Source organism: Fringilla coelebs (genome assembly GCF_963513975.1).
Source record: "Fringilla coelebs genome assembly, chromosome: 9".
In the NCBI taxonomy this organism is placed as follows: domain Eukaryota; kingdom Metazoa; phylum Chordata; class Aves; order Passeriformes; family Fringillidae; genus Fringilla; species Fringilla coelebs.
Window position 1 is genome coordinate 30678270 of NC_140067.1, and position 24152 is coordinate 30702421.

General features: G+C 40.7%; 1 protein-coding gene across 3 annotated transcripts in view; it reads left to right on the top strand.

Moving 5' to 3' along the window:
- Positions 1-2059: 2059 nt before the first annotated feature.
- Positions 2060-24152, top strand: part of MTA1 (metastasis associated 1) — a 57442-nt gene continuing 35349 nt past the window's right edge. For all 3 annotated transcript variants that reach the window (XM_084211585.1, XM_084211586.1, XM_084211587.1), the window contains exons 1-8: positions 2060-2149; positions 8923-9049; positions 9218-9281; positions 14452-14569; positions 16160-16262; positions 18237-18336; positions 19779-19967; positions 21053-21127. In XM_084211585.1, the coding sequence (XP_084067711.1) occupies positions 8928-9049; positions 9218-9281; positions 14452-14569; positions 16160-16262; positions 18237-18336; positions 19779-19967; positions 21053-21127 (771 nt within the window). In that variant the 5' untranslated portion in view covers positions 2060-2149; positions 8923-8927. The remainder of the gene's footprint in view (positions 2150-8922; positions 9050-9217; positions 9282-14451; positions 14570-16159; positions 16263-18236; positions 18337-19778; positions 19968-21052; positions 21128-24152) is intronic.

Below are 24152 nucleotides of genomic sequence, written 5' to 3' on the forward strand. Positions count from 1 at the left end.
GTTTGCCTATGGAGAGCTTTAATTTGGTTTTTCCTGTGGGAGACTCCTGCTCAGGAGAAAGGTTTGCAGCTGTGATCTGCTTGCTCAGACTTTGTCTTTGCTGGTTGTCCTTTTGGGCCAGTGAACTTGATCTGCCAAATTCCCTTTCAACAGATTGAACAGGGAAGCATGATGGCTTCTGTGTGGGAAGACAGCTGAAGTTTGACCTGGCTGAGAGGGAGGATGGTTCTGTGAAACCACTGGCTGTACCCTAAACACACCGTGTTGCCTCAGGTTTAACACCGACTTTAGGGCAGCCCTTACAGAAAGAATGTCACATCGCTGGTTTGGATTTGGGTGTACATTAACTGACTGGTGTCAGGTGTTCTTCTTCAGCCACAGAAAAGCATGTACTTCTCAAACAGTTACTTGGAAGAGAAAATGTATCAATTTCAAGACCAATAAAAATCTGAGTGCTGGGACATCCTTGGTAACCCCATGAAAGTCTTTTACAGAAATCCCTTTCAGTCTCTTTTGCCTTAAAGAAACAGGAGTGAATTCTTAAAATGTTCCCAGTGGATCCCTGTCCATGAGGTATCACTGTCTGTATTCCAGTCCATTATAGGGTGCAGGTTGGTTGATCACTTTCCTGTAAAGTGGTTTTCCCTCTTACTCTTCAGTTTCATTCTTCCCCTCGCCTTTAAAAAAATATGAACTCTCAACCTAGATCCCCCATCTTGGTGCAACTCTTGCTTGAGCTGTGATTTCTCTGACCTACCCTTTAAAAAAGTGTGTTTCAGGTTGAAATGAATCCTAGCTCGTTTATTTTTAACTGACTGTAAATGAAATTTTGGCAATTAAATAAATCAGATCAATTTACATGGAAGCTGTCTGCGTTTGAACAAGAGGGTTCCTGCCTTTTGTATTTTAGTTTCTCAAAATTTAAAAGTTCTGAATTATTTACCAGAAGAAGGTAAAAATTCTGAGAAATTAGCGAAAACTGGTCTGTAAGGGAAATATCTGTGCATGTATGTGGTATCTGTGTTTTTTTTCTTTTTTTTAGATTTGTCTTAGGAAAACTAGTATAGAAAAGTTGAAACTTTTCCTTCATTCACATTTTAGAAATGAGCATGTACATAAATTTTTATTTTATTTCCTTGTGGACACATTGCTTGTTTTACTACCCTTTTTTGGAGACTTTCCTAGCAGGGAATTTTCATCTTCTGCTTTCGGGAACTGTGCCTTCGTTATGGTTTTCAAAGAGTCTTCAGTAGTAGGCTCCTACTCTTGAGTTACTTTTGCATTATTTGATTTATTTTAGAGATAGCAAATTGGCTGGAGCTGTTACAGACCACTAGGTTTATTTTCCCTAGAGTTTGTAAAAAGCCACTTGCAGTGTTTGGCAGGTGCCATCTTACATTTGATCACCTATCTCATTTTCAGAGTTTTAAGTAAATAATCTTCCAAAAATTCTGACTTTTTTTGTGTGGTGTTACTGAAATAGAGTTTGTCTGGTGCAGCTTCTTTGGATCTCCTTCTGTAATGATTTTTTTTGTGTGTCAGTCATTATTTAGCTCACCAGTGCTGTCAGAGAATCTCATGTTTCTTTTGCAAAAGTAACAATGGCTGGTTCTTTCTTGCCTTTCTACTGCCCTGTAGAGTTTTGGAGAACAGCCTAGCACTGAATTCTGTTATTTTTCACCGTTATTTTTAATTAGATTTTTAAAGATTCATTTGAGTGCTATTTAACATAGGCATCACCTCAAAAGTGAGGTGGCTTGTTAATAGGTTGCAATGGCAGGTAAGCCTGGTTTTCTCCACTTGAAACATCTGTAATTTAAAAGTGGTGATTCCTCAGGAACCATTAGGGCAGAGTCAAACTGCCTGGAATTTCCCTTCCCTGGAATGGATCATGCAGGAGTTTGTGTGTGAGGTAATGTGTGCAGCTGGAGGTGCTAAAAGCAGAGCTGTGTAGCTCTTGTGCAAAATTCCCGATAATTTATCAAGTTCCTGGTTCAGAGTGTGCAGTTTTGCTCTTGGTCAGGGGTCAGTTTTTTCTTGTGTTCCCTGTTTCAGACTGCCAATGGAAACGTGGAAGCAAAGGTGGTGTGCTTCTACAGGAGGAGAGACATCTCAAGCACGCTCATTGTACTGGCAGACAAACATGCAAGTAAGCTGCTTTGTGTTCAAATGACATTGCTTCTGCACAAAATTGTCAGACTTGGGGACAACTTTGATAGTTCAAGTGTCAGTATCTTAAATGTGTTTTTTTCTGTAGTTATCTTTAGCAATTTGCATTACTTGTTTGGCTGACTTTCTCTATCTTTCTACCTGACTCTTTTTGTTTGTTTTGTTTTGGTTTTCCCTTTCCTAAACCTTTTAGTACCTTGTTTGTGTATGATTGGATTTTGGTGGGGACAAGACAGAAGTTTTCAATTAGATGTCATTAATAATGACATCTTATTTGCTCCACAGAAATGAATTTTTTCATTTTTAGGGTGAGAGAACGTATTCTCCCTTTAAATATAACTTCTCATGAATTGTTTGGTTTTGTTTTTTTTAAAACATTATTTGAGGGAATCAAGTAGACTGATTATGGGAAAGCAAATTGAAACATGGCCAGCTTGAAACCTGACTAACAGGATTTCTCTTTGAATTTCAATATTAATAATATTTCTTGCAGTGACACAGCTTTTGTCTGAACATGCTCAATAAATAGCCTTTGAAAACAGAGAATCTGAGACTCTCCTATCACTATTTTGAATACTTAAACCTTTTTGTTGGGAAGCAAGTGGAATAACTAAACTGTTTTTCTCTTGTAAACAACGAACTGTGTGAGATGTAGCTGTTCAGATTGCTTAAAATTTAGCAAAAAAGCATGGACAGCCTTATGAATCCTTGTAATTCAGGGCACATCTATAAATGAGAGGGAAGCAATCAGATATGGGCATGTCAGAACTGTGATTTAGCTGGCAAGCATCACTCTCTCTTAATGTGTTTCTTGGTGTGTGTATCAATAGAGTGATCTGGGGATTGATTCAATCAGCTACTCAGTTTTAGCAAGGAATATAATGGCTTGCTGTGTTCTCACTGCTTTAATGCCATTGAGGAAAAGATGCAGCAAAACTAGTCCCTTACTGATAAATTTGAGTATTTTCTGTTGTTGTCTGTCCAAATAATCCTTCCTTGGAAAGAGGTCGTGGTGTTGAGGCAGAGTTTGCTGTGTCACAGAATTGTGATGGCAGGCAAAGCTTTTTTGAGATCTCTTCACTGCAGCAGTATTCATTTTGTCTGAGGATCCTGAAGCTCAATAGGAGCTTCACCATAAACAACGTGGCTATTGATTCCTTCATCTGTGTCTCACTTCACTAGGTTCAGTAAAGGAAGCAGGTGGGCAGGGTTCACAGAAACACATATCTGAGACTGAAAATGAAAAATCATTTGAACCCACATAAATGCTTTTTGAACCTGCAAATGCTGATTTCTCCTTGTGATAAGAAATCTAAGTGGGGTTTTTTTAAATGCAAACAAATAATTCATTGTTCATACGTGTTGTTTGAAAGATGGGAAAATTCTTCTGTAACAAAATCATATTAATAGAGCAACCAGAGACAACTGAGTCTGCCTCTTAGAGTAAATTTCATTAGTAACTAGCATTTTCTCCAGTATCTTTCTTTCTGGTGCAGAATAAAATTGCTACTGAATGACTTCCATTTATTTAGATAGATGTGCTGCTCTGTGCTTTCCGTTCTTCAGAAGAAGGGAGAAGAGAGAGCAAAATTAAGCTTTTTGGACAGCCATTATTTCTTTACTCTGAAAAAAAACATCAACATCCTGCATGATATAATGAAATTAAATTTTATAGATGTTAAGATTCTAGTACAGATATTGCACACTGTCACTGACTTTGAGTTGATTTCCATAAAGTCTCCTGTTGCCTCATTTTGATGCATTTGCAGTATATGTACGTGTCTGCATCGCTGATCTTTTAACTGCCTTTGTTCAGCTGATTAATGGAGCTTTCTGACTGCAGACATTTCTGGATTCACACAGTCTTCTGTTTAAGATGCCTTTATTTTAGACCTACTGTTGAGATCAGTACAGTGAGAGAGCAAAGCAATGGGGAGATACAGACAGGGCATGAATGGAAAAATTGTATGGATATTTTGTTATTTTTTTACTCTTCCAGTAAAGGAAGGAAAAAGATGTAATTGTGAAATTAATGTTTTGAAGTTTAAAAAAAAATAAATAAAAGGCCACTTTAGCTTGCATGATCCATCAGATATCTGGAACAGGCAAGTCTGAAATGCTGTCTGTTCTCATAGGTCTGTATACAGAGAAATGTGTTGGAAGAGCCTTAATCTGTAGTTGGTGACTATAAGTTGGTACCTGATGTATGTAACCTGATTCTTGGATTTAATCTATGATCTTACTATTTTTATCATATGATGTAAAACTTGTCTGGGCTGTCCTATAAATCTTTCAGCCTTATGATGTCTTCCATGCATTGTTAGTGCTTTTTATTCATAAGCCTCTTTAATCACCTCACAGATTATTTTAGGGAGTTTCTCCAACTGTTTCTGAAATGAACTTGCTTCACCAGTAAGACACTGTTTTAAGTTCTTGCTGAGAGACTTAGAAAACAAGATTGCAGACAGGACTTGATGGAAGAGAAATGGGAAAGATACTTCACTCTTCAGCCTATTGTTGGATGCTGTCACTATGTCTTTTCTTTATATAATGTCTTACACAGTTTTTTCATAATTGTTTAAATATTTGCAGCTGTGACTGACCAGTTTGTAGTGGTTGGGGAGCTGACATAGCACTGTCTGGATTGGCAGATTTATGGCTGGTTTTCAGCAGGTGCTCTCTGGCACACATGGCAGCTTGGTTTTGGAAGTACCAAAGCTTCTGAAAATAGATGTTTGCATGATGCCTCTGTGCCTAAACAGGTAGGGAATTAATTGAGAATATTTTTTACATTTTAAATAACACTAATCTAAATGAAGTTTGACAATAGCTTCATGAATTAGCTCTTTTTACTTCTTCCATTTTATTCCCCTTCTCTATTTTCTCCCAGCCCCACACAGGCAGATTTAGGAGGAGTCCAGTGACACCTTGACTCAATTGCTGAGAGGAGGGCAGTGTGTTTTTTCTCTTTGGGAGTGGTGAAGTGAGGCAGGCTATAGGTGTCCAAAATAGTGTCTGTTTGCTACCTGACATAGTGGCCATGGCTGCAAGAGGTGTCCACCAGAGCTTCATGGCAGGGGATCCACACTGATTACGTGGCAAACTCCTGCTCAAGTGTCAAGGTGTAAGGATTCCTGCCTGTTAAAACTTTCTCCATGTTTTCTACAGCTATGAGGCAGTATCTGGTTTTTGGTAGAGAAAAAAGGAATAAGGCTACAGCTTCATACAAACCGTTTGGAACTGAGCCTGGTGTTGTATTTTAATTTATTCAAATGCAGCATTTCTAGAATGTTCCTCCAAGGTCCTTAGTTAAGCTGTTAAAGCAGCCAGAGTTGCAGCTTCCTTTGCTGTTGAAGGAGCTGTTGTGCAGGTCAGTAGCGCTGGTTTTACTGTGTTTCCCAAAGATTTGGCCCCACTCTTGTTCTTTATTCTTTACATGATTTTTTTAGTTATAGCCATACTAATTCTTCTGTTACTGCAGATTGTTTCCCAAGCTGGTAAACCTTGGCTGCTCTCTGAACCCGATTTCTGTGTCTTGTTTACCTTTGTGCATTTCTGCATTCTGTCATGTAGCTACTTGTATGACACCCATAATGCAGAGAAAGGGCTGCTGCTTTCTGCTTTTGATGCTCTGGAGAGCCCAATCTGATCTGTAGCAAATTGCTATTCTTTCTCGTGTCTAGCAAATATTGATGTTTAATTTCACATCTCACACACCCAGTCATTTTAAATTACAATTACTGCCTCTTGGGTTTCTCCTGCCAACTCAAAGTTTACTCTTTCTAATTATTTTCCCCATATATGTTAGCTTTCACACAAGTCTTGCTGTTTGTGCCTAATCTGCCTATCTCTTGTTCATAATATGTCATCTTCAAGCTTTGTTAATGTGCTATTAATGATTCTGCCATTAAATATCAAATAATACTTAATCTAATACACTTCTTGCAGCATTCCACTGGCTACTGCTGCATAGCTGATATATTACTGTTTGTATTAAGATTAAATGTTTAGTTTTAAATCTGCACAGGCACATCTGTCAAGCAGAAAGATTAATTTGAAGTAAGGCTTTATGAGAGCACTGAAGTCCCAATGTACTGCACCTCCTGTATTCCCATACCACTTATTTCACAGTACTGTAAAGAATGCATGCAAATCTTTCTGAAAAGATTTCTTGGATATTTTATAAATACGTGTTTCTATTTTTTTTAAGCTTTTTTTCTCGGATGCCGCCATTCTTGATGGCGGTGTTTGCTCCAGTTAGTGTGAGTGGGTGAGCTGTGGGAAGGTGAAATGCAGATATGTCAGACTTGTCCTAGAGCTGGGGCTGGGACAGCCCCTGTTGTGCTTTGTGGTCTGACTCAGCCTGAGCTGTCTGGGTGAGGTGTTGGTGGGGTGTGAGGTGCTGCTGGGTGCTTTTTTGTCCAGCAGTTTTTCCCTGACCTCAGTGAGGGAGAGGTTCCTGTCCCAGATCCAGTCCTTCTCTCCTCCATCCCTTGGTTCTCAGTACATTGGTCAGGTCTATTTTTTTCAGGGTTAAATCATGGTTTGAAAAAGGAGGGACAATTTGTTTGTTTGTTATGTCTTGGAATGTTCCTGCCTCTGTCTGGGGGTGCTTTGACAGTTTTACTGCTGTGTTTGAGGGAATTGTTTGTTACCTGTAGAAATGTCTGTGTGTTTTTGAAAGGAAATGTTTTTTGGTTTTGAGAGGCTGTTCATAGCAGAGCTGCCATAAGAACATGTGTGCTCTCCATCTTCTGTATTTTATTACAAAAGCAAGACACATAAATAAAATACTACTTGGAAGGCGAGCCTACTGAAGGGATGCAGTCCCTGGGATTAGTTTGGTTGTGCTGGGTGCTTTCCTTTTGTCTATAGATTTCATTGGCACAAAGGGGTTGACATACTTTTTAGAAAAATGTAATTTCTGAAAGCTGTAGGCTATCAAATATACTGAAGATAGAAACTATTTTAGGTTGCTCCTCGTAGTATTTTCCCTGCATTATACAGTGCACTACTGCCATTTCCAAAAGCTGCTGTAAGTACAGGCATGAATTCCCTTTTCCTTTGTTCATCCTTCAGTTTTCAGGCAAATGAGCTTGGAACTTGCTGGATTGTTCATGGATTGCTGCTGGTATATTTACAGTGTAGGATAGCAGTCACAATATTAATTTTCAACTAAAACAGAATCCACTTCAGTAAATAAATTGCAGACCCATGAGAGTGTGCAACAAATGTAAATTTGTTGTTCTAGTTCCCAGGAAAATATTAAAACCTAAGTAAATGCTGCTGTATGGTTACCAGCTCATGTGGTGTAGCAGTTATTGTGTGTGGAAGTCTGGTTTAATTATGCTGCTCTTTTTTTTCTTCCTTGCTGGAGCAGCCTACCTGATGAGGAAATAAACTGCAGGTCTTTTTTTCAGGGCAGTAAAATGGTGATAAATTGTGGGCAACCTGAAGGGTACATAATTTTTTTGTCACCACCTTTGGTGTAATGGTGGCCTGTTTAAAACTAAATGCAATTTTAGTGTTTTATAAAATGGAGATCTTTGTTTGCTTTATTTTTGGGATAACTATGGGGATTTTAGTTAACTAATCTTAAGGGTATATAAATCATAACCGTGTCTGTGTGTGTTTCTCATTAGAAATGTTTTTTGGCAACAACTGTTGAATTAAGCTGGAGGCATAAGTCTGCTCTTTAAGAGTAATGCTGCTGTAAAATTAAGAGTTTTACAATTCATGCATGAGGCTTTACAGCTCATTCTACTACAGTCTGGGAAACTTTGCCTGTGGTTTTGCAAAATACAAGTAACTGCAATAATTTCTTAGAGAAAGAAGAGATCAGACTTTTCCCTTCTCAGTCATTTGTCATGGAGGATGTTTGGAATTTTTTTCTTTGAGTATTTTGCCCTTTTCAGATTTAGCTGGGATAAGTGGCAGGATACTTCTTAACAAATACAAAACATACCATTTATTTCCTAAAAGAAAGATGCTTCAAGATGTTTGGGATCAGTTGCATGTCAGTGTGGGTGGGATTTCCTGTATTTACTTTGGTGTATGTGTGAGAACTGGTTGGATGGAGATTGGATAGCTCCAAGGCAGAGGTGGTGGATCTGGCTGCTGCAATGCAGGTGTGCTGCAGTTGGATGTGTGTGGTGTGGGTTGGGTAAGGAGGGTGGCAGGAGTGGCCTCAGGCACTTGGTTACATTCCAGTTAATCCTGTGGGTGTGGTTGGGGTGAGGAGAGTACAAAATAACACTAATTCAATAAACTGCCCTTTCCAGTGGGCATTTCCCGCAGAAGCTGTTAAAGTTGGCATGGAGCAGTGTGATGTCCTGAAAGAGGAGTAGGGTTTATGATAACTTGTGCCTGGCAAAGAGTAAAGAGTTCACTTTGCCTCACTCATTATGTGTCAGCTTCTACCAGATGAATCTGATGCACTGATGGTCTCCAAAAGCATCTCCCTCTCCCTCTCTCTCTCCAGACCTTCTCTGTTGGTAGCAGATTTGTGTGCCTTTCAGCTTGGTGTGACCTGTGTATGCCTGGGGTGATTTGATGGTAGTGGTGAATAAATAAAATCCTTCACAGGCATAATTTCAAGAGTCTGTACTAATCATGTAATTGTTCAATTGGCCAAAATGTTGCATTGAATCTGATTAAAGTTTGTTATTTAGCAAAGGTTTTGGAGCAGGTCATTCTGACTTGCTCAGTCAATCCTTGTCTTGTTCTTGATCAATTTTGTCTCTTTATGACTAGGAGAAATGGAAGAAGAGATGGAAAATCCAGAAATGGTTGATTTACCGGAGAAACAGAAGCATCAGCTACGACATCGTGAGTTGTTTCTCTCACGACAGCTGGAATCTCTGCCAGCCACACACATTAGGTAATGACTGTTTTCTGCCATTTTATTAAAAAACCACATAACACTTATTTTTCAAGTGCTCTTCAATGTTAAGATCAAGTTCTGTGTACAACTTCATTGATACCATCTTGTGAATCACACGAGCATTTAAGATGTATTTTTTCATGAGATGTGTTTCTCTTTTTTTAGAGGCAAATGCAGTGTTACTCTGTTAAATGAGACAGAATCCCTTAAATCGTATCTGGAACGGGAGGTAGGAACCATTTTGTGCATTTTGTAAAGCTTGAACTGTTTATTCTGGCACAATTTAGCTTTGGTGCCTATTTGCAAGTCTTCTAAAAAGAGTTCTTTCATTTCTGCATGTTCTGGGCATTGACAATGGGAAGTTTTAGGCTCTGTACAATCTTCATTCTGCATAAAACTTTGTGGGTCTGGGGGCCAGACCTTGTGTTTACATCCCTGTGTGACAGTGAGCTGCTTCTCCTCTTGGAAAGAGAACCCAACTTGCTCATCCATGTGGCAGGGCTGAGAGTTCCAACCTGGAGGCTGATGCCCTGGGAGATGCTGTAACTGTAGAGGAGAGAGCAAGCTGTGCTTCTTTTATATTTGCTTTATCCTGAAATCATACAGATTTATCTTAATATGCTTTAAGCTTGATCTTGCCTCAGATTTTTGAGGAGCTTAGTTCTCTGTTCCTTGAGTTCACTGGTCAAAATACTTATCTGGACTCCTTTGTAGACCAGCTCTGACACTTAAATCCTTGAAAACCTGCTTGTCAGGTGACATCTGACAGAAATGTACCCAGTTTCTCTTTAAAGGTACCTCAGACCAAAACTTGAAACTGAATTGTCTTGCACAGTTAAACACCATTCAGAATATAAATATTGGGCTTTACTTTTTCGGGTATTTTGTGATTTTAAATTATTACAGTTGTATTTTTTAAAAGTTGTATTTCTATACCTTTAATTGTGGCTAGACCTCTGGTTGCCGGCTGGGTTAGACAGTCTTGAAAGTCTGACAATCTGTGAGAGATTTACTGTGGAGATTAGCAAAGAACTTCAGGATATTATTATTTGAACACATCTGCAAGCAAATAATTTGCATTTGAAAACATTGAAATGTTATACAAGAGAGGAAATCTTGTAATTAAAAACAACAGTAGAGCGATGGCCTTTAAGAAAGGAGAAAAGAGGCCATCTTTTGCAAGGAGCATACTGCAGTCTCTCTCATAGCTGGGTTTTCTTTTTTTTTTTGTAGCTTTCTTGAATATTTATTTAAGCATAAGATTAGTTTTAATCTGATACTTTAGTTTAAGAGAATTTTAAACAAGGCACAGGGATTAAATAGTTGAGTTTCTCTTTGGAATGTGAAACCAAAAAATGTCGGCTCTGCTGAAGGCTGCCAAATGGCAGAGCATCAAACAAGGGATGTGGTATTCAGCAGTGCTTGTAACCAGCTAGCAGCCTGGGATATGCCAGTTTGAAAGCACAAGTTAATCAAACTGAAATTATTTCAGATTTTTTAGTACCCAGCTCTTAAGTAGTGTTTGTTCTCAGTTGCTCCCAGCATATTTTTATTATCACTGGTGTTACAGGTAGGTGTGCTGAGACTGAAAGGAGATGCTTTCCTCTGATCATGCAATGCTCAGTTGCAGATGTATGCACAGAAAGATAATTTTTCCCCATCCTTTTGAACTTTCAAAATGCAAGATGAGTGATGTGGGTTATTTTTAGAACTGAGCAGGCACTTAGAGATTTCACAGAATGAGAGAGTTCCCTGAATGTGTCCTGTCACTTAGTTTGCACCACAGCAAAATGCCATGCTAACTTGGACAGATGGTAAAGAAATTAAAAGCTCAGAGCACAAATATGCTTGGGTGGAGAGTAAAGAGATTAAGAAAAGGAGATAGTTGTTGCCCAATGGATTCCTAACAATGGATGGTATTGTTTTGAACTGTTTCTTCTTTCCCCATACCTCCTTTCTTAATCCAACCTTTGCTTTCAAAATGTTTCAGGGTAGTTCCTTTTTTCCTAACGGGGCTTCTGTCAGTAAGGCCTAAGCAGTTCTAGGGAATTTGGTATTTGGTTTCCTAAATGTTAGGACCAGTAAAAGTAGGCTTTCAGCCCAAGGCTGTCTGCCTTGAAGCAGGTTAAACATCCAGAGAGAATTTTTTATGGAGATAGTAAGCAAAGCAAAATTGCATTTTTGCTATCTCTATTCTCCTCCTCCACCCTCTCTCTGTCATCTTCCTCAGGAAGACTGCCTGGCACGTTTGGAAAGCAGGCTGAAGGGGACCAGCACTGACTTTCACTGTGCCTGTAAAATTGGGTTTGTAGCAGGAGCGAGGAATAGCAGGGAAGAGAGGGAAATAAAAAGCAACTGGAAAACCTGAATTTTCTATAGACACCTAATTCCCATGGAGATCTTGGCCAATTATGGCAAAAGCACTAGATTTCCCTATTCTGCAGGAAACTGTTTTGAATGTACGTCTGTTTTACTGCTCTGCCTGGCTATATCCAGAGGCTTGTGTGAGTTTGCCTGCTGAGCAGATGTCTGGCATATCTGTTCCTTTTGGTAGCCCCCTAAAAATAAAATGTTCTCTAGTTAAAATATATCAAATACATGAAAGCAAGTTTGCAAGCTGCAATGAAGTAACCGTTATTTCTGTGGTGTACTTTGACTTTTCTTTCTCCGGTTACTTGGTGACTTTGGTTCTTGGCTATAGCTGTGGGTAGCTTAGGGGCTTGGGTAGGGGAGCCCTGAGCAGATATGTCTCTGGCAGTTGAGAGAAGCAGAAAGTCATGATTCAATTTTAACTCTTGGCAGGTCATGTTAATTTTTTCTGAACGTGTTGGGCGTTTTCTGGGATCTGAAATGAAAAGAGAAAACCCTTCTCTTTTTTGACTGCTGCAAACCCAGCATACACAGTTTGACAGCACAAATGAGTGTGGAAGATTTTGAAGAGCAGTGTTATTCTGTTGTGAACATCACTCTTGTGAAACCCTTGTGAAAAATTGTTCTCATCACATAGTAGTGGTCAGGAGTTCACACGGGCTTTAGAGTACGCGAGGATCGGGTTTGTTTCTTAGTTTGCATTGGCACTAAGCTGATGTGTATTAATGTTTCAGCAGTCCCACTCAGTCTGCAAGAATGAATCTCATGTCTGTGAGGGAAGATGGCAGTGGTGTTGAATTACCTCTAGGAGTTGCAGTCTGTGGAATTCACACTTGGGCCCCCAGACTTCCATCTCTCTTCTCTTGAGAAGGCTCTGGATGAGGAGAAGCTACCAGAGGATTTTCATTCTTTTGTTCCACCTCATTGATTTGAGACAGAACTGGACAAGACATAAATGGGTGACCTGAAACTAACAGAGATTTTGTGGACAAAATTCATAGTGATAGCCAATAAAAGAAAAGCAATAGGGCATCTAACAATCAAATATCATGGGAGAAACCTCCTCCACAATGTATGAATTTCCTTGGCCAAAAAAGACTAAAGAAATTGCCTGTGGAATTGGTCTTCTTTGGGGCTCACTGTGTTGTTACACTGCAGTGTGTTGCATATTTGCTGGGCACTGTGCCTGCAAAGCATTAATGTTGCACTGCATATGCTTTATCCTGCAGTCAGGTATTTTGGAGCTGGAACAAATTAAACACTGTATTTATAACCTGGAAGCCTGTGAGACAAAAGCTTGCCCAATGTTTTATTTCCACAGTGATACATTCTCAAAATATTGCAATATCTTGAGCTTTGAGTATGTCAGGGAGCAGGAGACCCAGATTTCTTTAGATAGATGTGGTATAAATGAGTTTTCATGTGCTCTGAAGCTGCCTTCTGCCCGTAGGTTGATGTTACTTGACCCTGGTGTCTGTGGGAGTAAGAGTTTTTTCAGAAGTATCATTTGCTTAGGATGCAAGCAAATCCTCTGACCCTAAATCCAGCTACAGACAACCTTTCCAGTTGAAGTTCATTGTCTTCCAGAATTTTTGCCATGTTACTGTGGAAACTCGGAGCAATTATTCTTTTTCTGGGGCTTTGCATGACAGATTGGGAGACTCTTTTCCTTTGCCACCTCTTCATAAAGCTGAACAGGGCTTGAAACTCATGCTGGTTTTGTCCTAATTTTTGTTGCATGCTGTTGACACATACAAATATAGGGAAAGGGAAAAATGAGGTGAGCATGAAATGAGATGTATTTAAACAGGGTGCCTGCTAGTGCCAGAGAAATAAGGGGAGTGAAAAAATAAGCCAGAAACCTGAGATTTGGAAAATGGCACACTGCACATCCTGTTTCTGTTCAGGCAATTCTCCTTCCTGATGAACATGTTGCTGTGGACAGAGGTTACAAAAGGTCTGTTGTTCCATGTCCTAGCAGAGCTTTAATCCTGCCCAGAACTGCATGCTATACTTCGATGGAGCATACCTGGTCGATAGCTATAGCTAAGTACTTATCCATGCAGAAAAGTTTAATTACTTAAACTGTACAGTTTTAGGTAGTTAAAAATTTTGGCTGTTTCCTTTCTCTGCCCTGGCAGACCATTCTCATTCTGGAATGCCTTCTTGCTTAAATTTTACACACCAAGGTAGCGGAAGCCAAGCAGCTATTTTAGCCTTTTCCACATCTACTTGAAGAAAAGCAACAAATAATTGGATTGCCACCTGCAGCTAATTACTGCTGCTGCCAAATCTGCTGTGCTGCCCCTCTTCTAATAACAAGCAGAAAGAAATGTGGCTTTAAGCTTAGATGGTAGCAGGCAAGAAGTTGGTCAGCAGCACGTCCCTGTGCCAGGGAAAGCTGAGTACATCCTGGTGTGTATTAGCAGAAGTGTAGCCAGCAGATGGAGGCAAGGGGGTCATCCCTACACCACTTGTGTAGGTTTTTGTCCAGCTGTGGGCCTTGCAGCATGAGGGACATTGACAGACTGGAGCTAGCCCAGCAGAGGCCACAGGGTTTGTCTGGGGCTGCATTAGTCTGGCTGTGACATTCTGGAGTTATGCTTCAATTTGTGCAGGTATTTCTGTGTGGATAGGTCACGGATGTCTAATCCTCCTGGTTTGGAATATGGGAATTGCATGGGATGTAGCAATTTTATGTTCTGAAACAGCTGATGCGACTAAAAATTGTCTCCTGGCCCTTCTGAGCCTTGCCTGTGCAAGAGGAGCTTTGTTCACTTCAATTTGAGAGGCTGTATGTTGAGAGAGGCTGCTGTTGAGAGCTAACACTTGCAATATAGAAGAAAGTAGCAGCACTTAAATGGGGTTTTTAAATGGGTGGTTGATTTACTTTTTGTTCCCCCAATTTTAAAATCTATATATAGGTAATGAAACCACACTTAAACTGTAAAAATTTGGTAGTATGGTCACAAAGATGAAAGTAAAAGCTAATAACACTGTTTACCTTTTTGCTCTTGTTTTATTTTTAGGATTTCTTCTTTTATTCACTAGTGTATGATCCTCAACAAAAGACCCTGCTTGCTGATAAAGGAGAGATTCGAGTTGGAAACAGATACCAGGCAGATATAACAGACTTACTAAAAGAGGGTAATTTCTGTAATTTATTTAAATTGTCAAGAATTCATGTTGAATGTGGCCACTTCTCTGTGTGAGGCCTGCCTAGGTGTGGGAGATGGTTTCCACTGCCAGGCCATGTGTGCAGCAGTGGCTGGGTTTGTGGAGGCTGTTGCCCACTGAAGGCAATTAGTTCTCTTGCAAATGGGTCTTTAAATGGGCGTTCGTCCAAATCATAAAAGTTGTTGAAATAAATTGAATTAATGGGCTCTCTCAGAGCTTGCACTCTTTTTATTAAGAGATTTGAGAATTTCCATGGGAAACACAAATTTCCATCACATCTGTAAAGCCTTTTGTGTTTTTAATCAAGCCTCACTTCCCTATAAGAGCCCCTCCCAAATTACTGCCAATTAAATGCTGTCTGCCCTCATCAATTTGCCCATTACTGCTGGGTGCCTTTTTCCTGAAGCCCTCTCCCTATCCTAGTGTTGGCTGCCAGCCTAGACTTCTCACCTGCAGAGCAGGCAGGAGGAAGAATTTGCTGGCTGGAGCATGCATTGAGACTTCAGCCTGCCCCCACTGTCATGGAGCAGTGGGTGGGACCATGAGGATGCTGGCCTGAGGACAAGGGAGAAGTAGCAGGAACCAGGAATATTTATCAGATGGTAACTAGCTTTGGATTTGCCTCTGCACTATCCTACAGATCCAAAAGTGGGTGGAAAAACTGAGAGGGATGGGGAGTGTTGGCATCTAACTGTTCTTTCCTGAGCCCTGTGTAATGCAGAGGGAAAGGTCTATCCATAAGCTTCTCCTAGGAGAGAGAGGGTTGTGACCTGTGTTGGGAAGATCACATCCAGTCTGGATGGGCCAGGATGTGGAAGCAATGAGATGCTTCTGTCTTTGCTTAGAAGCTCTCCTGACACTGTTAGTCTCATGTTAAGACTGGTGAAAAGAAGTGTCAGGATTCTTGTTTAATTTGTCTATGAAACCAGTATTTATTCAACAGCTGGGCAAGTCTCTTGAGTGAGGATGAACTAATCTGAAAGGCATCCTGTTCCCTCAGTGGGCCAGCATGGGGCTTCAGAGAAGGATAATTGCCAGATGTTTTAAAGGAAGCAGAAAGAAAAAAAGTCTCAGTAGCTCCTGTATTTTACCAGGGTATTCTGGCTTGTTTAGACTCAGGAACATGAAGAGTGTCTGATGCCCTGGCTTCCCCCCTAGGAAGCAGTTGAGATGGGTTGAACCAGCTACTCTTTGCCTGCTCAGAGCAGCTTGGAGTGCGTCTGTTTTCCTGGAACTGCTGCAAGATAAAGGAGGAAGGCAGACGAGCTGGGGAAGGAAACTGTCTCGTTTGGAGAAAGATGCACTCTGTTTCCCGTGACATATCCTCTGACACCAGTTTGTGAAAATCTGATTGCCCAATTTGGATGAGCTGTGTTGCTGTGTCTGTCAAGCTGAAATTGTCACATACAAATAAGTGAGAGAAATTTTCACAGTGGCCTGTCAGGCAGAGTAACTGAGATGGGCTAACAGTGATATTATTGTGAGATAAAAAAAGAATCTAGAAAGTACTCATATTTAAAAAGAGCCATACTAAATACTTCTGATTTGTTTTTCAACCAGGTGAGGATGATGGAAGAGATCAGTCAAAACTTGAAACAAAAGTTTGGGAAGCCTTTAACCCGCTAGTAGACAAGCAGATAGACCAGTTCCTGGTGGTAGCACGGTAAGAGTATTTCACCTCTCCTTTGAAGAAGTAACTTTTCCAAGCACTTTTCTTGTGTTCTTTTTTGTTTTATTAGCATGAGTGCTGGTTCTGGTTACTTCATTCACTTGCTCCATTTTAAGATGAGGTACATTTTACATGCCTTCATGGGAATAGCATGACTTTAGGAACAGCTCCTCAGATTTACAACTTGGTTTCATAAAAGCAAAGCAAGTTGCATGTGAAAATGATCCTGTAATTGGTGGGTTTTTTTGAATACTTTAGTCAGCATGCAGAAGACTTAGTGAATTAAATTCTTGGCAGTTCTTTGCTCTGTCCATTTACTGCTTTTTTCAAAACCAGTGACACTTTAACATCCATTAATGGTTTGCTAAGAATTCTGGTAAATGCTTATGATGGGCTGAGGATACTTTCTAGTGCTTAGATTCCAAGAGATAGGCACAATAAAATAAAGCCCTGCAAATCTCTATTGATGTTGTTTTTATTTAAGCCCAAAGCAATCTGTTGATCAGCTCTTCCTTTATAAAAGGTTCTCGAACTAAAAATTCATTGGTATCCATTTCTATAAACAGAAGCCTGTATTAAATTTTAGGCTCTCATAGCAATTGCTGACTGAATAATTTAGGGAAAAAATAATACACAGTCACACTCTCCAAATTCTCTGTGTTTTAGGTGGTACTTGTATAGGTGAACCCTGGTTCTGTCTGCCTTCTTTTTGCCCCTTCCCCCTCTTGGGTTTTCATGTGGTTTGGTTTGTAGTGACTGTGGAGCTGCTTTGTGACGGGCGTTTCCACTTCCTGCTGGAAGAGCTGGTTTCAGTGGCTCTTTCTGGCAGTAAGTGCTGCCCACTGGGTTTGCTGCTGCAAGGTGCAAGCTGTGATGAGAATCACTGCAAAGATGAGTGCAGGAATTGCTTCTGTTCCAGTTTATAATTAGTTCACACATACAGAAGTATCGGTTCAGCTGAAGCTGGGCACGGGGGAGTTGTGGGGCAGGGGTGGGGATAGTGACTGGGAGGCTGGGAAGAGAGTGAGGTGTGAGTCACCACAGACACTCCGATGGGGGAGGCTTCTTTGGATTTCGGCCAAAATGAGATGTTTGATGACAACTGCTTCTCAAACATTTACCTTTCCTACTCCTGCACTGCTTGGCACCAATGTGTTCCTCTGTGCCCTCAGCTGCTTTGGGGAAGTGACCTGAGTGGAGGGAGAAAACCCAACCCGCCTGTTTTGTTGTTGTAGTTGCTCAGAGGAGTTCAGCTCCGGTTCACTGTGCGGCAGCACAAGGGTTGCACCCGTGTGGTGTAGCAAGCAAGCGGGGGAGTAGGAATTCTGAGAACCAATGCTTGTTACAGGTTTCTCCAACTGATTTCTTTAGGAACAAGAGGAAGAGCATGAGGCTTGTGGACTCAGATGCAGAGATGATGATTTGTGAAGTATTTGAGAATTGCTGTGTTATGCAGGCTTTATGAAATATATATATAATACAGTGTTAAGTTGTAAAATAATATTGTTTCAAATTTTCTGAAACTTTTAGAAAAACTTGCCTTGTTGCATTTTTTGTGTCTGATCTTGGCATCTGTCTCCTCACCTTTTGGACAGTGCAGCACAGCTCTTTGCCATTGTGAAGGAGACTATTGTAATTCATAAAGCTTGCTTGTGCTCTGTTCCTGTTGCAGCTCAAGTCTGTTGGGAGATAAGGAATAAGAGAGTAGCTCAAAACTCCCTGTTGGAGACCCCTGAGTCTTTCTCTGTTTCCTCTGCCACGCCTAAGCCTCTTCAATCCTATGAACTAAGTAAAGTGCTCACAATGACAAACCACATTTGGAGAGAATGGTCTCTGGCTCAGAATGAGTGCCAAACCATGTAATCTTGTAACTGGGAAATGGAGTCTGCTCATCTCAGAAAGTGTTGGCTGGGTGTTTATATTTATGCTGCGTTTGCACGCAAAGTTAACGCTGTGTTTTTCTTTCAGGTCTGTTGGTACTTTTGCTCGAGCCCTGGATTGCAGTAGTTCTGTCAGACAGCCAAGTTTGCACATGAGTGCTGCAGCAGCCTCCAGGGACATCACACTGGTAAGATTTTCTTTAGAGGGCCTTAAGTTTGTGAGAGATGCAAAATATTCACCTCAGCATTAAGAGTTGGCAAAGAGGAAGGGACAGATGGATTGTAGTTGTGGCTTGCTGTGAAGCAGACCCTGCTTTTGTAAAGGAATCCTTTAGTTACAGATGAAGTAACTTTTTCTGGCTTTGTGCCTCTTATGATCCATCATGGATAATACTATGAGGCAGGATTTTTTTTGCTTAGTTTTATTAAAATAGTCTGATGACATGCTTGACAGCTCATCCCTTGCATGGGCTCAGTAGCTCTCTGAAAAGAATACAAATTATTGTCTGCCTGTTGGTAATGTTACAATGCCAGAATGCCATTCTTCATCACTTCCCCAACACCAGACTGTCACTGGCATCCTTGGGTGAGATTGACCAAGGATGTCTGGGGGAAAAGCTTGTGGTCAGATAAGAAATGTCAGTTGATACTTTTCTCTTTGATGACTTCCAGTTTAGAGTACCTGAGGAGTAGTGATGTTGTTAACATTTCATAATGGTAAATGTTGCTGAGTAGATTGAGGAAAGGGAAAAAACTTGAGCTTTTATGCTACAGAAAATTTAATGAAAGGTTGAATAAAATATCTGAAGTCTCCAGAGAACTGTTATCGAAGCCCCACTTTGTTACTGCAGTAATGTAAACTTACATGTAGAACAAATTCTAGTCTAGAACAGTGTAGGGTAATTATGCACATACACAAAACTGGTATGATGAAAGGCAAATAACATCCTGATTAAAACTGCAGAAACGTGGAAATAAAGCCAAGCTTTCATTTACTAATAGCAATTCCTCCCTCACAGCATGTTCTCAGCCCTTATAAATCACAAGTTGCAGACAGCCGTAGCCTGGCTTTCTGAGGAGTAATTGCCCCTGAGAGTCATTCTTTTTTCCTATTCAACTGTGATGTGTGACTTAACTTGAATCTTTGTTGAGGTTTCTGCCCTTTGGGGGAGGATGTATACATGTGTTGCTGCTCTTGTTTTTCATATATGCAATTTTTGTGGATTATTTGACAAAGAAAATGCATGGCTGTGTCTGTGAGGAAACGCCCTTGGACCTCTTATCTCCATGCCCCATCTGGGGATGGTGGCTCAGTCCTGGGGGGAGTGGATCTGTCCTGTCCATCTTCTTACCAACAGTGCTGCAGTGGTGCTGCTGGTGAGGAGCTGATAGGAATAATTGATACACAAGGGCTTGTGCTCCACAAATCTCACTATTGGTGAATGTTAGGTTTGTACACTGGTAACTACAGTCAGTGTGAGGTTGGAACAGCTTTTACTGACTTTTCCTTAGGTACAGAATACCACACCTTCACATCTCAGTGCAGAATTTGTCATTGCTGTTTCACTGTTGAACATTTTCCCCCCCAAATACTTGTCCTTACATTTCTTTCTCCTTTCCAACCCCCTAGTTCCATGCTATGGACACTTTGCACAAAAATGTCTATGACATTTCCAAGGCAATCTCTGCACTTGTGCCACAAGGTGGGCCAGTCCTGTGCAGAGATGAGATGGAGGAGTGGTCTGCTTCAGAGGCAAACCTCTTTGAGGAAGCACTAGAAAAATATGGAAAAGATTTCACTGACATTCAGCAAGATTTTGTAAGTATATAAAAAGGTGCCCCTGTGGTGACCGGCTCTGACTGGTGACAGAGCTGGCTTGCAGCTTGTCTAAACTGTGTTCTTCATTATGTGAGCAAGGGGGCTTTGAACTGGAGTGTGTGTCTTGCTGTAAAGTGGGGAAAGGCAGACCTCATACTAGTGACAGCTTGGTGTACAGTCAGAATTTCAAATCACAGCTGATAGTTTTTCCTGTAGCAACGTTAATTTAGGATCATCTGTTCCACTACAGCTGAGGGAGGATGTAGGAAACTGTTGTGACAGCCGAGCTGCTCTAGAGTAATTTGTGATTGAAGGAAGATAAGTATTTGGCCTTCTGAAACGTGAAAATGTAGTCACCTTTACAATGTGGTTTCAGAAAGGGCCTTTTGAAAGTTTTCAGAAAGAATCCTGGGTATCTAAGGGAAGTGTCCTGTAGTTTGGCCAAAGCACCACCCTGGGTGCTCAGCCTGCAGATTGAATGGAACGCTGTAAGGAGAGCCAAGTTTCACTGTGTCATTGTTCAGATGCTCTGGAACAAAACAAGTAGTTTCAGTGGTGTTTGTCCTGTGCTCTAATCTATTAGAGGGGCTTGGAAACAGCAACACACTCTGTGGTCCTGATGAAATCCTCATGCTTCTCATGCAGAGAACAGAGCTGGCAGGGCACAATTCTGTTAGCAGTTTGTTTTGGTTTGGTTTTTTTTGTTTAATGGGCCAGCTCCATTGAAGCCAAACGTATCAGAACTGTGATACTGTAGTTGTGACTCTTGGTTTAACTGCTGCTGAAGCAGAGTCTGAGCCTGTGGGATTCCTTCCACATTGTACCTCTCTGGAATGGTTTGCTGGGAGCCAGTGCAGCATGAAGATTTACCTGAAGCCTGTTCCAGAGTATTTTCAAAGGGCCTTTAATTTAGCATGAGTCCCACATGCATCTAATCCCCTTTGTAGATTCAGACTGGTTTTTTTTTTGAGGAGGGCTAGTAGTTGCAAGACTGCTGCAACCGTCAGTCAGAAGAATCTTATGAATTTCAGTGAGACTGTGTGCCAGCTCCCTTCAGTAAAGCTGTTTTTCCTTTGTGTCCCCAGCTCCCATGGAAGTCCTTAACAAGCATTATAGAATATTACTATATGTGGAAAACTACAGACAGATACGTTCAGCAGGTAAGAGAGTCAGAATCACCTCCTTCATTCTAACAGAAGTTGTTTTTCTTGCCTGTGAAACCAAGCTTTGTTTCTCTGTTCTCCCTCTCGGGGTTCAGCCTTTCCTATAGGTGAGTTCTGTTATGATCAGAACAGTCTCTTGTCCCTAAACTCATCAGCCCCTTCTGTAGACACAAACAGCATTTGCTAGTGTGCATTCTTTTCATGTTTGCTGCTACCCTGTTTGCTCAGAGCTTTCTGATGTCTGGTTTGGAGTTCAGCAGAGGAGGGAAGGCAGGGCAGTTGCTTTTTGACTGTGGAGTACAAGGTTCCCTTCAGTGACTCCTTGGAGGGGCAGTTGCTGCGCAGGAGGCCCCACCCTGATTCCCCAGCACTGCTGCCCAAGACTTGGATGGCAGATGCACGAGGCTGCCCCATGTAAGCTCTGTGAGTGAAGTGTTTACCCGGGAAGTGTCACTGGCTCAAATTCCCAGACTTGTTATACTTGAGAATCAGCTTTTGAGTAGTGTTTACAATCATTTTTATCTCTGCTTGTTTAAATACAAAGGCTGGCTGATCCCTGAAATAAAGCAAGCACAATGCAAGCAGCATGCAAATTCTTGAAGAGTATCAGTTGCTGAAAACTACTCACAATATATGACAGGAAAACTGAGTAAAAAAAGGGAGAAAATTAGAATGGGTTTTTCATTATAATTATCAGTCCTAAGATGAGGCATCTTGTTGAAGTATTAGAAAAAGTGGAATTGTGGCAATGTCCTGCCTTAACTTGTTTCCTTGGAAATTCAGCCTGGTGTAAAGACTAGGTGCCTGAGGCATTGACCAATGTTTGCCATGTGCTGTAATGCGATTTTTACCATTTTCTTTCTGGCTGGGGCACTGTTGAAATTAGAGGTACCCTCATGACAAATGAGAACTTTTTTTTGCATCAATTATATTTCACTTTTAATAAAAGTATTAGTGCAATGAGGATGCCACTATTTCCCCAAGTTCATTCTTTGACTGAAACTTTTCATTCCAATTAGGAGGTGGGTGGTAGGAACATGTGATGGTGATGGAAGTTTGCATGGTGGGGAAGAATAATGCTCATGGTTTTTCCTTCCCCATTGTTTTCTCCATTTTCCTGAAGTTTGTTTTTACATATGCAAAATTGCAGAGAAGATAATTATGTGTAAACTTTAGTTATTTGCTCTCACAGCAGTTAAAAAACACACTAAACCTAAAGTTTCTTGTACTGGTTTGTTCTGTTCCTGGGCACTGGGTTTTCTCTCATGGTTATGCTGCGCCTTCCATGTGCTGCCCAGGAGTTTTCCAGGGTGTAGGATTTGGGGAAATCTTCCAATCAGAGACTCTGCACTTAGGGGGACAGTATGAGCTGAACAGGTAGAAGTTGCAGTGCAGAGACACCACATCAGTTAGGTCTGAACTGAGCTGAAGACCTCATCTCAAATTCCCAGCTTGTACAAGCAAATAATACCATGAAACATTTATAAAAGCGGGAGAGCTATCTATATGTAACCACAAAGAGAAAGCATAGGAGGTTGTAGTTCAAATAAGGCTGTATTACATTTATATTTTACTTGATGAGTGCAGTGTCTTTGACAAAGTACATCTGTTGCCATTTTTTCCATCTGTTTCTTCATAGTGTTTGTTCTATGCAGGCTCTTCCCTTGGTCTAGTACCACAAAATGTTTCTGAGGCTGACAGCATTTTTGTATAAGATATAGAAATTATCCCACCTAAGGATATGCAAAGTCCATACCTCGAGTTCTTGCACTTGCACTTCCCTCTTTCCAAGAACATTATAAAATATTATATTGCAAATCTGTGTGTTACAGGGTTTAATAAAAGTATTAATAACTTGCTTATTCTTGTAAAATCTTTGGTTGAATGAACATTGTAAGTGCATTTAAATTGTCTATTTCTGTCAGTTACAAAACAGCAATGAAGATTTGTGTCACCAACCAATTGCCTGCTAGGATGAAGAAGCAAAATTTAGTTGGGAGCTGTTTGCATCCTTCTGGATTTCTGTGTTTCCCTTGATGTTTTCTTGGCATGAGGGAACACTGCCATAATACTGAATCACAATCTCTCTTGCCATTGAGGAAGGGATGTTTTGAGTTGCCTTTGACAGAAGGCCCTTTCTGAGAACTGAACAGAAACTTGTACTCCTGCTTGGTATACCTGAGATCTGAAGGCTCAGTGCAGCACTGCCTTGTCTTGTGAGTAGGACACTGAGATGGAGATGTGTGCAAATTGGCTTCTTTTGGATCTCTTACCCAGGAATTTTTATTTGGCTTTAGCTAAACCATGCTTTCAAGATTACCAGCCTAAGTAGGAGCTCAGACATCTCGAGAACTGACCCTCCAAGAACAGAACTGCTAGGACTGATTCTACTACGATGTCAACACAGGACTGGTGTTTAGTGCAGGCTCCTGAATGCCTGTCCACAGTGATCCCAAGAGCTGTCCTGTCAATAACAGCCTTTCAGAGCTGTCATGAACAGAATGAGGGTGGTGCATTCCACATTCAGTATCCTGGGTCTCCTTTGAACGTGTTCTTTTCCTGGGACAGTGTCAGTACACAAGAGTGTCTGTTTAGGACTAAGGAAGGTTTGAAATGGCTTTGACTGGTTGACAGCTGTTTGTTGACTTCTCCCAGTGATTTGAGAGCTCTGAGGGTTGATGTGGTGTTTGGCTGTGCCTACATTTTCATTCGGTTAGAGCTTGAGTTCTTGCATAGTTGTGAATTCCAGGGTAATTTTTTTAAAGACTAAATGCTTCTGCTGTTGTGTTTATCATTAGGGGAAGTCCTGGAAACTTTAAAATATTAAATTTTCCATAGGTTGAGATAAGCTTGGGACATGGCAGTGGCAGATGACTGTTTGAATTAGTCACATTCTTTCTGAGAGTTAAAGGCTTTAATTTACTTTTTCCATTTTTATTTGTTTCTGAGGAGCAGGTCACTTCAAGGGGAAGATCAAATACTATCAATTTTGACTGTTCTTTTTTTTAATGTGGAAGTGGCA